This window comes from Schistocerca serialis, chromosome 9 (genome assembly GCF_023864345.2).
Source record: "Schistocerca serialis cubense isolate TAMUIC-IGC-003099 chromosome 9, iqSchSeri2.2, whole genome shotgun sequence".
Lineage (NCBI taxonomy): Eukaryota > Metazoa > Arthropoda > Insecta > Orthoptera > Acrididae > Schistocerca > Schistocerca serialis.
Genome location: NC_064646.1, coordinates 227,979,239 through 227,994,242, shown reverse-complemented (window position 1 = coordinate 227,994,242; position 15,004 = coordinate 227,979,239). Strand labels below are relative to the sequence as shown.

General features: G+C 38.2%; 1 protein-coding gene across 3 annotated transcripts in view; it reads left to right on the top strand.

The window, feature by feature from the left end:
- LOC126418945 (dynein regulatory complex subunit 5) overlaps positions 1-15,004 on the top strand; it is a 143,430-nt gene that overhangs the window by 35,960 nt on the left and 92,466 nt on the right. For all 3 annotated transcript variants that reach the window (XM_050085981.1, XM_050085982.1, XM_050085980.1), the window contains one exon: positions 2,895-3,040. In XM_050085981.1, the coding sequence (XP_049941938.1) occupies positions 2,895-3,040 (146 nt within the window). The remainder of the gene's footprint in view (positions 1-2,894; positions 3,041-15,004) is intronic.

The following is a 15,004-nucleotide window of genomic DNA, read 5'->3' as shown; positions in this document are numbered from 1 at the left end:
ACTGTCGTATCTGTTACGTGATATCCTTAATACTGGCACTGGGACAGAGTTGACACTAATGCTGGTCCCTCACATGATATGTTGGTGCCAGATCTGTGGGTATTTTTGGCCACAGGAGTACCTCAACATCAAGCAGACAGTTCATAGAGACACATGCCATGTGTGAACAAGCATTGTACTGTTTATAATTGGCACCAAGATACTGTCACGTGGAAGGAAATACATGAGGACAAAGGATGTTAGTGGCGTTCTGTTGCACTGTCATAATTCTCTCAATTACTGCCAGCCATGACTTGATGTCACAGCTGACTCTCCTCCCACCCTGATGCCAGGAGTAAAATGGTCATCCAGGATAGTGCAAATGTGCCATTCATCACTGAATTCAATGCAATGCTATTCATCAGCAGTCTTTGCTTCCCAGTCATGGCAGCACTCCAAACATAGCTGCTTTTGTGCTGTGCTGTTGATGGCAGCCTATGCATAGGACAGTTACTCCCTAATTCAGCTGTTGCTTGTCTCCAACTAGTGGTGCAGGGCGACACAGAAAGATGGACGAGTCCGTTACTTGTTCTTACGTGGCAGACGCAGACATCAATGGGTTGTGTTGTGGATGGTGCACAGTATAGTGGTCCTCCCTTGTGATAGTCAGACGTGGTTGACTGGAACCTTGACAGTAAGTGTGCCTGCTCTCATGTTCCCATGCAGTCCAACATTAGGTCTCTGGCACCTCTGAATGCTCCACAAATCAGAATATTAAACCATTCAAACAGTCAGCCAAAAGAGACCAGCAATGAGACCCCTTTCAAACTCTGTTTGGTGCCGATAATGCTGTCCCGCATGAACTCTACGTAGCAATTTCATCACTTTCACAGGGATTACTCAACATCTGATTCTTCTTATATATGCTGTGGCAAGCCTGGTAACAACATTATACATGAACAGCACTAATATACTCTGGCGGCCATTGAACTTGTCACAGAGAAAATGCATCTGTAATCTTGGACGTACCCTCCAGTGATGTGTGTGCAGAAAAACTAAAAGTATAGTTGAAACATTGATAGAAAAATAATATAGTATGTGGTTAACATTTGATCAGATCAGGACAATTTTTATATTGAGAATTGAATGAGCATAGCCATAATAAATTTAGCTCACATAATACCTCAAGTTTATAATTGTCTATCATGATTCTGTACCTCAACATTGTTTTCATTGTCAATATCAAACTGTCAGGTGCTGACTCCAATACCAGTATAATACAAAAATTAATTTCCTTTTCCTCACAAACTGCTGAATTGCTGTGGTAGTAAGACATTTAACACATGTGAGCTGTAATTACAGTTTATGTTGAATTGTGTAGATTGAAGGGGTCCAGTGTGTTCAGAGAAATTTCAACAGGAGTGACTTTTCTGTAATTTTGCTCGTAATGACAGCAAAAGAAAAGAAATCACTTATTCAGTCATGAACAGAAAAGACATTATGTGCAATGATATTTTCCCAGAATGGTAGAGAGCCTGCAGTACAGGAAAAACTGAACCACCCAGGTAATTTCATAGGAGGAGAAACGAAAAAAAAGAGAATGATACATTGATCATTAAACAAAACCAAAGCAAATCATTACTGTTGTTATTGTTATTGTCATTGTAGTAGTCATTCCAAAAACTAGTTTTAGTTTCCTCATTTATCCGTTTGAAATTAAAATAATAAACTGAATGGTGTTAGTTAAGACTTTTGGATCAAACTGTCTTCTAGTTGAGATAACATTAACAAATTTTAGATGATAACTATAAAGAATCTTGACGTCATGCAATAATTATTATCTCTCTCGTGAATAAATGGAATACATTATGGAGCAATGAACATACTGGACTTGCTAAAACAATCAGTAAAATAGCCACTGTGGACAAAGTTAATGTGTATGCACTGTTAAAAACACCTCATTTCTGGAGCTTAATAATATGTGTAATACATGGATACAGCTTTTCCACATGAAATTTCAATTGTATTATAAGTTCATTGACATTTTAAGATTGTGGAGTAATAGTTCTATCGTACATTTTTCTCCAAATACAGATAATTGCATTATGGGACTTTTTGTATTAATATTATGCTTTTTATAATTTGTTGTTATTCTTACAACATAAGTGTTAATATTTGCTAATGCAATCATAGTACACAATTATAGTGATTTAATATAATGGAAGGAAACATTCCACGTGGGAAAAATTATGTATAAAAACAAAGATGAGGTGACTTACCGAACAAAAGCGCTGGCAGGTCGATAGACACACAAACAAACACAAACATACACACAAAATTCAAGCTTTCGCAACAAACTGTTGCCTCATCAGGAAAGAGGGAAGGAGAGGGGAAGACGAAAGGAAGTGGGTTTTAAGGGAGAGGGTAAGGAGTCATTCCAATCCCGGGAGCGGAAAGACTTACCTTAGGGGGAAAAAAGGACAGGTATACACTCGCACACACGCACATATCCATCCACACATACAGACACCATGTGTATGTGTGGATGGATATGTGTATGTGTGGATGGATATGTGTGTGTGTGCGAGTGTATACCTGTCCTTTTTCCCCCTAAGGTAAGTCTTTCCGCTCCCGGGATTGGAATGACTCCTTACCCTCTCCCTTAAAACCCACTTCCTTTCGTCTTCCCCTCTCCTTCCCTCTTTCCTGATGAGGCAACAGTTTGTTGCGAAAGCTTGAATTTTGTGTGTATGTTTGTGTTTGTTTGTGTGTCTATCGACCTGCCAGCGCTTTTGTTCGGTAAGTCACCTCATCTTTGTTTTTATACATAATTATAGTGATTTAATTATATATATTTATAAGTAGCATGAAAGTCAGATCTTATCAATTTTTTCAGTAGTTCGTAACTGTTACAGACAGGCCAGTACTAGATTTACTGCCACCAGAAGCACTTGACCTGTTACTGGAAACATTACCAACTGACCTTCCTGTAAAACTTACTGTCCCACTGATTAGAGATGGAATTTACTGGGAAAGAAGTGCTCGTAACCGTTGGAAAAGTGTAAGTTGCATTGTTCCACTTAAATATATTTAATTTTTGCCCTCTCTTCCTTGAACCATAAATGTAGGTTTTCCATATTCCACAAGGTTGTTACAATAATTTTATTTCATGAATAAATGCTTCCTGAAGTTCTTCCCCAGTCAGATTTGTTTTCAGTCCTGATCTATTAATGTCTTTCTCAGTTGTCATCTTTCAGAAGGCCATTAAGTATTTTACTTAGTTGGCCAAATTACGTCAATAGCCTGAGGTATTACTTCATCAATGTTCCAACTCATGACTGGCATTTTTGTCTGAAAAGGATTTAATCAATATATACCAAATATAATTAAAAACTGACTTAGACTGTTTTAAGATCAGTTTTTAATAATCTTTTGCTGAAGTTACATTGAAACTACAAATAAAATTATCAGATTTATATTCAGTACTTTAAAAAAAATCTGTGATGAATTTATAACTTACCTTCAGGAGGCAAAATACTGCCAATAGAAACATATAAAAGTAAAAGAGACACACACACAATCTTTGTTTCAGAACAAATAGTTCCTTCCATGGGTATGGGGACTGGAACTTGGTACTAGGAAAAGGAAGAGAAAAAAAGTTGTAGAAGGGCATGAACTAGGGGAAAAGAATGAAAGGGCAAGGTGCCTGGTGGAATTTTTCTGCTCAGTGCATAGTTTAATGATTGTTAACATCAGGTATAATAATCATGAAGTGGGTTGTATATGTGGAATAGAACTGGAGACATCATAACATTTGAGAAAGATTACATAATGGCAGGATGGAGATTTTGAAACCAGATTTAAACCGCAACATGTATTCACGTGCAGATATGGACTCTGACCCTAATCAGTTGCTGATGAGCTATGGATTAAAATGGGAGAAGTAACAGTGGATAAAGAGTGTAGAGATGGGGATTGGATAAATTGAAAGAACCAGAAGTTGCTGAGAGTACCAAAGGAAGTGTCAAGCAACAGTTGACTGAAATGGGGGAAATAAATACACTAGAAGACAAATGGGCAGTGGGGGATAATGCTTGTCACATCTATGGCTTTCTATAAGCAATATGTGCCTACTTGTTTGTGCAAAATGGAGAATATCTTAGACAGTTTGTCACCTGGGTACAGATTTGGTTAGTTGATTTGGAGAAGGGCACCAAACAGCGAGGTCATCAGATTGGGGAAGAATGGGGAAGGAAATCAGCCATGCCCTTTCAAAGGAACTATTTTGGCATTTGGCTGAAGCGATTTAGGGAAATCGTGGAAAACTTAAATCAGAATGGCCGGACATGGGTTTGAACCATTGCCCTTCCAAATGCGAGTCCAGTGTGCTAACTACTGTGCCACCTTGCTTGGTCAGGTTTGGCAAACCCAAGTTTTCTGAGGTGAGGCTTGGTGAGTACCACCAGCCCTCCATAACTGTAAGCTCTCAGCATGCTTCAGTAAGCTTCATATAGTGTGGTGGTGGAATATTGTGTGACATAGGGAATGAGATCTTGACATAAATGTGAGGATCATGAGAATGATAGAAAGCTCTATAAAGAAAAACCTCATTCTCAATTATGTACAATGTGCCAATGGAGCAGATGGCAGTTGAGGTGAAACAGTCAATAGTGGGCAACCTCTGGGGAAGCTGTTTGTGAGTAAAAGGACATTTACAGTTCCCAAAATGTGTTTTTGATTATTAAGAGACAGAACAGGATCTTCAAAAAAGTATTGCATTTTTGTATAAATAAAGGTTTAGTTTGTGTGGCAGGCAAACTAATATCAGTCAGGCACTTAAAGAACATTGCATTATTCATGCAAAGTGCCAAGTTACATAAAGCTGAACTACTACAGAAAATGAAAGCTCTTGGGGAATACCTAATTGTTACTGAATTTCACAACATTTAATTCTAGCAAGAGTTTGTAACATGCTGAGACCTAATGCAAATAGATGTAGAGGAACTGAAGGAAGAGTGGGAAGACATTGATAGGAAAGATGTCAAAAACAAAATGAATCTAGTGAATGGTGTATTATAAAATACAGCTAAATTTATTCATACCTTGAGCTCTCTGTTGTTGCCTGAGCACATTAATCTGGGATTCATATGCCTCAAAGTGAAACCATAAGACAGTAATCCAATGTGCTGTTTAAAGTGTCATCACTATGGACATCAATGGCTGAGTAACTCTTGGAAAATGTGGCAAAGTTGCACCTGAAGATGGGAACTCTAATTTGACTCGTGTGAACAACAAAGGCATCCATGTTGTTGTTAACAGTGCATGTCAAGTATTCTTGGATGACAAGAAGTTTCAAATGGTAGAATTCATGGGGAGGATACCGTATTTGTTGCAGTGGCCAAAACAAAATTTCAAAAAAAGAGAGTTCTCAATGCATACTTTAGCAATGGAAGCTGATAGAAACACTATCACAAGCAAGTGCTCTTGCAGTGGTAGAGTTGCTGTAAAGGCATTAATTTTCCTCACACAAACAGCATAGGCCACAGACAGTTCTTCATCGAGCTCCAAATCTGCCCCTACTGTCAGCTGGACTGAAACTGCACAGTGGTTCCACAATAACAAAATCATCACACTCACAATTTTAAAAGAAAGGCATGGTTAAGAGGTCTAGACTGAAACAAAGTAGTATAAAGCCATCAAACCATGCTGCTCTTTTCCTGTGTGGTGGTTCTCATCCAGAGCAAACTACAGATGACAAGGAAATCGATATCTGATGAGGAAACACAGTCCTCACCAGGAAACCCCTTCTATCACAATACTGTCATCTCAACAGAAAGATAAAGGCAAAGACAGTAATAAACCTCACCATTAACATGTTCCTATTTTACAGTGGAATATGAATGGGTTCAAGACACATCTGGAAGAATTCGGACTCCTAGCTCAGGCAAGATCTTTGTTCTTATGTTTACAAGAAAGAAATTTTTAATTATCTCACACACGTGTTAAGAGGTTATAACTTCCACAGAAAGGTTGACCTAAGTGGACAGAGAGCTAAAGTAGGAGTAGTCATAGTGATTAAAAGTCTTCTGGGTATTATGCCCCGTCATTGCTAAAAATCTGGCCTCATGCTGAAGCGGAATTGGGAAACTTCCTCCAGCACTTAAATAGCCTGCACAAAAATATAAAGTTCACACATGAGACTCAAAACAATGGTACCTTGCCATTTCTCAATGTGGAAGTATACAGAGCTGCCGAAGGTAAACTGGGACACAAAGTGTACCAGAAACCAATGCACACTAATCTGTACCTGCACGTGGAGAGTCACCACCACCCAGCTCAATATTCTGTTCTGCATACTTTAACTGTGCGAGCCTACTGGATAAGCGATGAAAGGAACATCAAAGAAGAATTAAAGGAGCTACAACACACGTTTCATGCCAACGGCTATGACGTCGACATCATAAGAAAGGTAGCTAAGAACAAAGGGAGCAGAACACAAGAAGAAGGAAAAGAAGAGAAGCTTCCACTGGTACACTTACCATATGTAAAAGACATCAGTGAACGGCTAGGCAACATCCTCTGCCGACGAGGTTTCAAACTGATTTTTTGAAGCAGTCACAGGATCCTTGAAATGATAGGTTCCACCAAGGATGTAGTCAACAATCTTAACACTGCAGGTGTTTACGAACTACAGTGTGAGTGCGGAGCTGCCTACGTAGGAGAAACAGGGAGATCTGTCAGCTTACAAGTAGCAGAACGCGAATGTTATGTACGATTACAACAACATAATAAATCAGTGATAGCGGAACACCACCATGACTGTGGACAACCTATCAGGTTCCAGGAAGCCCGAGTACTGGGGAAAGAATCGTGGATACGAGAACGCAAAATACAGAAGGTGATCGAAATTATTAAACAGCCTGACAGCATCAACAGAGAAGATGGCTACAAACTCCTGTCGTCCTGGCTGCCGGCCATCCCAGTCCAACGGGGCGGGAATGGTCGCGGGGCAGAAGCTACACGGGACACGGATGTATCTGCACAAACAGCTGTAGAGCAACTATCAGTCCACTTCCACACACACCAGGAGGAAACCTTGCTGACCAGAAGCCAAACACTGATTGGCGGACAGCTACCAATCATTGATGACATGGACATCCACGAATAGCCTCTTTCCTTCCATCTTCCCGTACATCATGACTAGCCAATCATATTAGAGGGCCAATGAAAAGTTTTACAACAGTGACGTCAGACATCGATAGTCGGTAATAAATAGAAGCACCTATCCCCATGCAAAACCAGTCATGCCCTGAGGAAGGCTTCTGCAATTCGGCCGAAACATCAGTTTTAGTTTATTATTGTTGTTTGTTTTTAGCAATGACATGGCATAATACCCATAAGAATTTTAATCACTATGACACGGGCCGCCGAAGCCTATGTTCTTATATGGGAGTAGTCTTCTTTATAGATGATACGTATCTCTCCTTGCCTCTCCCAGTTAACATGAGCTTCAAAGCAGTTACTGTTACTATGCAAGTGCAACATAGAATTACTTATGATCCCTCTTGCTGCCCCTCACAAACCACTTGACCAGGTGATTCTAAGAAACGTTATAATGCTTCTCCCCCAGCATCTTTTCTTCTCTGAGGTTTGTAATGCTCAGCATATAATATGGGATACTTCTACCAGCTGCCCATGGGCTGATTTGCTGATAATCTCTTTTATCTTCTAAATGCAGGCTAGAGCGTGAACTGTAGCACTGCTATAAGGTCATTATCTGTCATTGACCTAGTTGGGAGTAATCGATGTTTATATTTGAATGAACACTTACCAATCTGAAAACACTTACATGAAAAAATATCAATCTGCCACAATGGGTGCTTAGGAAGGAACATTGGCTTTTGTATAGCCAGCTTGCAGTATTTAAACATTGACACAGGATCCAGGAATGAGGGGATTACATCACATGTGCAGACCATGCCTTGAAAACCTTGCAGGTTTACAGGTTCCATGACCGACATGCCACCATATTATAAAAGGGAGGTAGAATAGATCATTGCAAGCATTAATGAACTCCATAAACCATTCCACTAAGCTGTCAATTCTAGGCAGAGGTGCAAGGTGTCCAATTACTGCTTCAGTGAAGAATGGTAATCTTCGGACAAACAAAGAGATATTGCCTACGCTGTGGCAGAACCGTGGACTACTATGGTTTCAGTAACTATATTTTAAAATGTACAATTACTGAAATGAGAAAGCCCCTCCTCCATCTTGAGAGTAGAATTCCTGAGTACAACACTTTCCCAGAATGTAGTAAAATTATAAAAAGTGTGATACAGACAAACCAGGTAACTACTGACCCATTTCAATCATCTCAGTTGTGTAAAAAAATAATGTAGTTACTCAAATAATATTAGATTATATTGTGTAACTGGAAAGTAAAATGGTACACTTGTTCATAAATGCAGATAACATAATGAGAAACACTTGTAAACATTGCATTTGTGTGTGTATTGCACAGATGTTAACTCATACTGATGGAGCTGATTGTGTGCCGAAAGGCTAATAAAGGTTCACTTCTCTTCATTTTACTCAAAGAACTGCTACCACCAGACAAGACCCAGCATTCTGTCAACATCAAGTGATTACTGAGAGGGTCAGTTCTTTCAAAGATGAAGTTTACAACTGCATTTTCTTAGTGTGGGAGTATGAGCCTGCACTTTTTGTGGCATGTGCTATATCACAGCACCACAACAGCATTCACTGCAACATGATGCAGCACCTCAGTGGAAGTGCGAAAAGAATCCTCAATCTTTCTGTGTAATTTGATTTTCAAATGGGACTATTCCTTAACTTGAAGAAAGCTGTTTCAATCCCCATTCTCCAACCTGGGAAGAACTGTACAAGCCCAAGTAGTTATGGTACAGTTGTGTTACCTTCACCAGCTGCATGGGATAGGTCTTGGAGTAGGCGATTACCTGTTGCCTTGTCTGATCTTAGAATCCAGACAACCTCTTGGTTGCTTCCAGTGTGGCTTCAGGAAGTATCATACAGCCACTGAAATAATATTGATAATTTTGTGCCTCCACAGCTGAATCTACATCTACATGATTACCCTGGAAATCACACTGGCAGAGGATTCCTCTAAACGCCTTCAGACTATTTCTCTATTCCTGGATGGAATGTAATAATATTATGAAAATGACACTTGCTACTCACCATGTAGTGGAGATGCTAGTCACAAATAGGCACTACAAAATGACTGTCAGAAACTGAGCTTTGTGCCAACAAGGCCTTTGTCAAAAATAGACAACATACACACATGCACTCATGCAAATGCAACTCACACACATGACCACAGTCACTGGCTGGTCACATGTATTTGTGAGTTGCGTTTGCATGTGTGTGTGTGTGTGTGTGTGTGTGTGTGTGTGTGTACAGTGATCGTTCCTCTTTGTGTAGGTGGGCACCAAAAAAATATTTTCACATTCAGAGGAGAAAGCTGGTGACAGAAATTTTGTGAAAAGATCTCTTCAAAACAAAAAATGTCTTTGTTTTGATGATTGCCACCCCAACTTGCTAATCATATTAGTGATGCTCTCCCCCACCTCCACCCACCCATTTCACAATAATACAAAATGAGCTCCCCTTCTTTTAACTTTTTTGTTGTCCTTTGTCAATCCTATGTGGTAGTGAGGATCCCATACTGCACAGCAATACTCTTGCAGAGGGCAGACAAGCATAGTGTAGGCAGTCTGTTTAGTACATCTGTTGTATCTTCTAACTGTTCTGTCAATAAAATGTGGTCTTTGCTTTGCCTTTCCCATCACTCAACTAAATTAACAGCCTGTAGATTTTTGTGATTTATCATGAAACTGAAATTTAATGGATTTCTTTTTGTACTCATGTGGATGACCTCACACTTTACCTTATTCAGAAACAATTTTTGCACCATACAGATGTTGTGTCTAAGTAATTTGGCAATTAGTTTTGATCTCCTGATGACTTTACTTTGCAGTAAATGACAGCATCATCTACAAAAATCAAAGATGGCTGCTCAGATTGTTACCTGTGTATGTAGATTAGTAATATCAGAGGGGTTATAACACATCCTTGGGGAAATCCTCCTGTTTTACTTTATGTCTTTCCATCAGTTACTACATACTTTGACGTTTCTGACAGAAAATCGTGAATCCATTCGCATAATTGAAGTGATACTCCATAGACCTGCAATCTGATTAGAAATCTTTTTGTGAGAAACATTGTAAAAAGCCTTCTGGAATTATGGAACTATGGAATCAGTTTGAGATCCCCTGTCGAAAGCACTCATTACGTCATGTAAATAAAGGACTAGTTGTGTTTCAAAAGAACACTATTTCAATTCATGTCAACAGACCACTTTCTCCAAGGTAATTCATAATGGGCAAACATAGTATATGCTCCAAAATCCTACTGCAAACCAATGTGAGTGATATGTGTATGTAATTTATCGATTTACTCTCATTTCCTTTTCTGAGTATTGATGTGACTGTGCAACTTAGTTTATTCACCCACTTATAGGATGAGGTTTTTTCCCCAAATTCATCATTTGAAAAATGTGATGTCCTCTTGTATTTGCAGATTAAACTATTACTGCTGAGTTTAACATTTTATGTTAATTGAGAGATTTATACTGAATAAATTAATAAAAGATGGTACTGATTCACCACTGTACACAAAACAGATCAAAACACTGTGGCAAAAGCAACAAAAAAAGCATGCCATGTTTAAAAGAACAGAAAATCTCCAAGAATGGCGATATTTTACTGAATCTTATAGAAGCTGCACTGACAAGTAAACCTTCTCTCCTTTGATACCGGTTTGCCAGAAACTTATATATTTTCTGAAAGCTTATGTCACTAGTAAAAAAAACTGTGAAATCTTAGGGGCAAAGAGACAAGCATTTAGGAGCTATAGGACCCACACAGTATCAGTAAAGTCATGGAAACATGACACCAAAAGTTGCTAAAATGCTCAATTCATGTATTTATATGGTAAGAAGTTGGAAATCTCAGTATAAAGGAGAAAACAACTCAATGAAAAGAAACAGTGTGTGGCTACTCTTCCATTTTGTAGTCTTTTGTGGGTGCTAAATTTTAGTTTATTAAGTTGGCGGGTGGTGATGTCTTCAATCTACAGGTTTGTGTTCAGTTTATTTCTATTTAAGGCTGGGAGGACGAGTCACAAACTTCATTAAAATCTCTTGAAACAGTAATAGCAGACATAACGTAGCTTGATATTGTTGTTAATTGTTTATTCAGAAGCCCTGTTATTAAGCAAGCTCAATCTAATTCAGTGAACAAACACTATTTGTTTTTAATTAGAATTAATTTCAAGCACTCACAATTGAAAATAAATCCCTTGACACCTTATATTCATTGTAATTTAAGTTTTCATTTCAGATTACATGGTGAAAGTCAGAGAGGTTATTGCAATGTAGTTGGTGTATTTCTTCAAATAAATGACAGTCAGCTGATTGCTTTGTGCTGTGATTGGAAGTTAACTTTTTCATGAAAGTTGTTTAAATGCTGTTAAAATGAGACTGACTTCAAAATTATAGTAAGTTCTGTCTGGCATTTTTAAACCAACTGGCCTCAGATGTAATAATTGCATATATTAACATCCATAAATAATGAAGGGGAACCAGAGATTACTTTTGATTCTAACTCTTACAAAACAAAACTTTCACAAATGACACTTTTCGACAACAAACATAAATGTAACTGAGATTCTAACTGAGACAGAGCTAACAGGAAAGAAGATATCACTGCTGTCTAAAACTTATACTACTAAAAACAAACCAGTGAACAATGTAACACCTACTTGTTATTCTGAAGCCCTTAGCTTCCTTGAAAAATCTAAATTATTGTATTATATTAATAAACTTATAAATTTCAAACAATAATTGATATAATAAGTCAACTAAATAGCTCAAATTAAATAAAAATAAATATTTCAATTAGTATACTATGAAAGGGTGGCTTCAAATGTGTGTTGGAATTTTGAAAATGTGACATGTTATTGACTTCAGACAAAATCTATCACAAGAGACAATCCATGTGAAATTCATGAAATAAACAGTGAGATGGGCAGAAAGACAGTTCACAATGGGCACATTTTACAGAAGCAAAAAAGCGATAGCCTCATTCATTGCACACTCATCATTTGTTAGTGAATCAAAGCAATAATCTATTGGCGCAATTCAAGCTTCAGATTTGTCATGCAAGTATCCGCCCTTATCAAAATCATACTTAACCAAGTAGTGCTGAACTAGTATAGGCAAAGGACTGCAGGGCCAGAAAACTATCACAGTGCCAAATGTGCTTCGGTGTCTCGATAATGATTGTGTCTGCTGTGTAATGAACAAAAGATTTGTAGTGTCTGAAAAACTGAAGATACAGAGGCAGGATCTTTCCTGTTCATCCTTCAGGTACCAGTTCTGTTTGCAGGACTTTTCCATCAGGTACTTCAGAAGCAGACAGTGCATGATCTTTGTTAGAACACCACGAATCCATGAAGAACAGAATTTTCTTCCTGTCATCAGACATACTTCACCAAAATATGTCACAATAGAACCGTTAGATGTCTGCTTTCGACATGTTCACTGTTTTTTCCAGCATACGATCTTGTATTTGGAGGATCTGCTGGCTTTTGACAACAGGAATTTTTCAGATGGCTCAGGTACAAGCACATACATTAGCCACAGTATTTTGCCTTCCATTGAAATCACAGGCATAATCATTATACTCTGCTGTGTTGCAGAGACATATCCAACAACAGTGCGAACAACTGTTGTTCCTATGGTTTGCAGGGTTCGATGGCCATGTAACTCTTTGTCAAATCTGCTCTGGTCAGCATTGAAGGCATGTCAGTGGAAAGTTTTCTGTAATGATGAGGCTGTGAATCTTTGCAACAAAATCATCATATACTTGTGACAAAGTTTCTCCTTATCCTGCCAATTCCTCCCGACATTGTGTATTATTGCTCTGTCAACAATGTTATTCTGATTCTTGAAGTGGTATACCCAGGAATCAGAAGCTTTAAAATCAATTCTATTTTGTGAATCCATTGGTATCTTAAGTTGTGTGGCCCACAGTCACAACTTCTGCTCATGAATAATTGCTCCTTCTGTTTCCTTCTCTTTGAATTTCTGCAGGACAGCTAGATTGATTTTTTGGATCGATGGGGCACTCATTTTTTTCTCTAAATTGTACAGAATGTTAATATTTTAATTTTCTTGAACCGATTCATTACTTATGCATGTGACAGATGTTTTGTCCGAGGTTTGCCTGTCATGGGATGTACAGTCCAGTACACTGAAACGATATGCTTGTAATCAGCCAAGTCCTTTTCTGTCACATCTGCTGGACAATTATGCTTCTGGATTTTGAGCAAAAGCACATACTCCGATGCTGATGAACTAAACGTAGAAGGATGCGACTGTTACAAAAAGCACTGCAGTTCCTTATCGCCACCATCATCTCTGAAGCCCATTTCCTCCTCCCATTCTTCTCCATTGCCTCCAGCAAATCCTAATGTCTGGATGTCTTCCACATTCTCTGTATCATTTTCAAGGAGAATAGTCATGTTTTTTATAATCTCTGATTCCTTGAAGTTCAGAGACCCGTTGTGCGTTCTGAATTGGGAGACCGAGGCAGTCACAATGACTTTCAGATCAGTCTGCAGTGTAAGAAGAAGACATACAATATGTTAATACTTGATTGCAAGATACGGGAACACACAAGAGGTAGAGTCGTCATGACAGGAACATGCCCATCTGTACACACTTTGATGATAGTTTGTGGACCTATAGCTCCTAAACACTTGTCCCTCTGCCCCTAAGATTTCACTGTGTTTCTGCTTGTGACATAAGCTTTCAGAAAGTATCTGGGTTTCCAGCAAACTGGTATCAAAAGAGAGAAGGTTCACTTATGAGGTTAAGGGGGAATGATTCTTGTGAAATGTGTAGAATACACAACGGTAACTAGTAACCACTATGAAATATGTTGTCCACAACATTCATAAATTTCTGAAAATTCTCAAAAATGTATTTATTTCATGTAGATAACACTGAAATTAGAGAGAACAATTTTCGGAAGATTCCAGAGGAGCAATATCAGGAATTATCAACACAGAAGATCAAAAAATCATTCAAGTTAAAGAAGTTTAAGAAGTAATTAAATATTTACAGCTGAATAAGAAGACGATTGCAGTTCATTGGATACTTTCTCAGTGTGGCTTGGATGGCAATGAAAAAGCATATTTTCCAGCATAAAGGGCACAAAAATCAAGCAGACTGGAAAAAATTAATATGTTGCATTTTGCAGTGAAATGCATTATTAACAACAAATTTCAAGAAGAATTAAAACAATCTAATAAAATTTCATGTGAGGGAAAGATCTGGAAAAACCTCATGGATGACTCATAGCACTTGATGGATCCAGAAGAGGAGCAACATTCTGCTTGGCTACTGTTTGGCTATCTGCCTGGATAAGGTCTCCACCCTGCCATCTTCAGAAAGTGTTCTGCGTCACAAGATTTGTTCAATCATGAATGAAGAAGATTTGAAGGAGTGTACAGAATTAAGTGATTAATAACAAGAAGATGAATGACAATGAGTCAAGTGCCACAACATTAAAACAATAATAATTTCCTGAAGAAGGGTATTACTGCCAATATTTTGTAAGAAACAAATTTAGGTTACGACCAATGCTATAATATAAAATAAGTTTTTGCAGCACTCATTGTTTGAAAATACATAATATATCATGATACATCCAAGGGTTCTGGTACAATCAACATGAAAAACACATTTAAATTTTACGGAAAGTGTTAGGATCTAAATTTTCAATTTTCACAGTGAATTTAACCGACACAGTCAGTCTCACTCATACACAAAGAACATACAGGAAAATTAGAATATATATGTAATCACATGTGTGAAATGCTCAGATTTCACACTTAGTTGCTTTCTACACTAGCATCT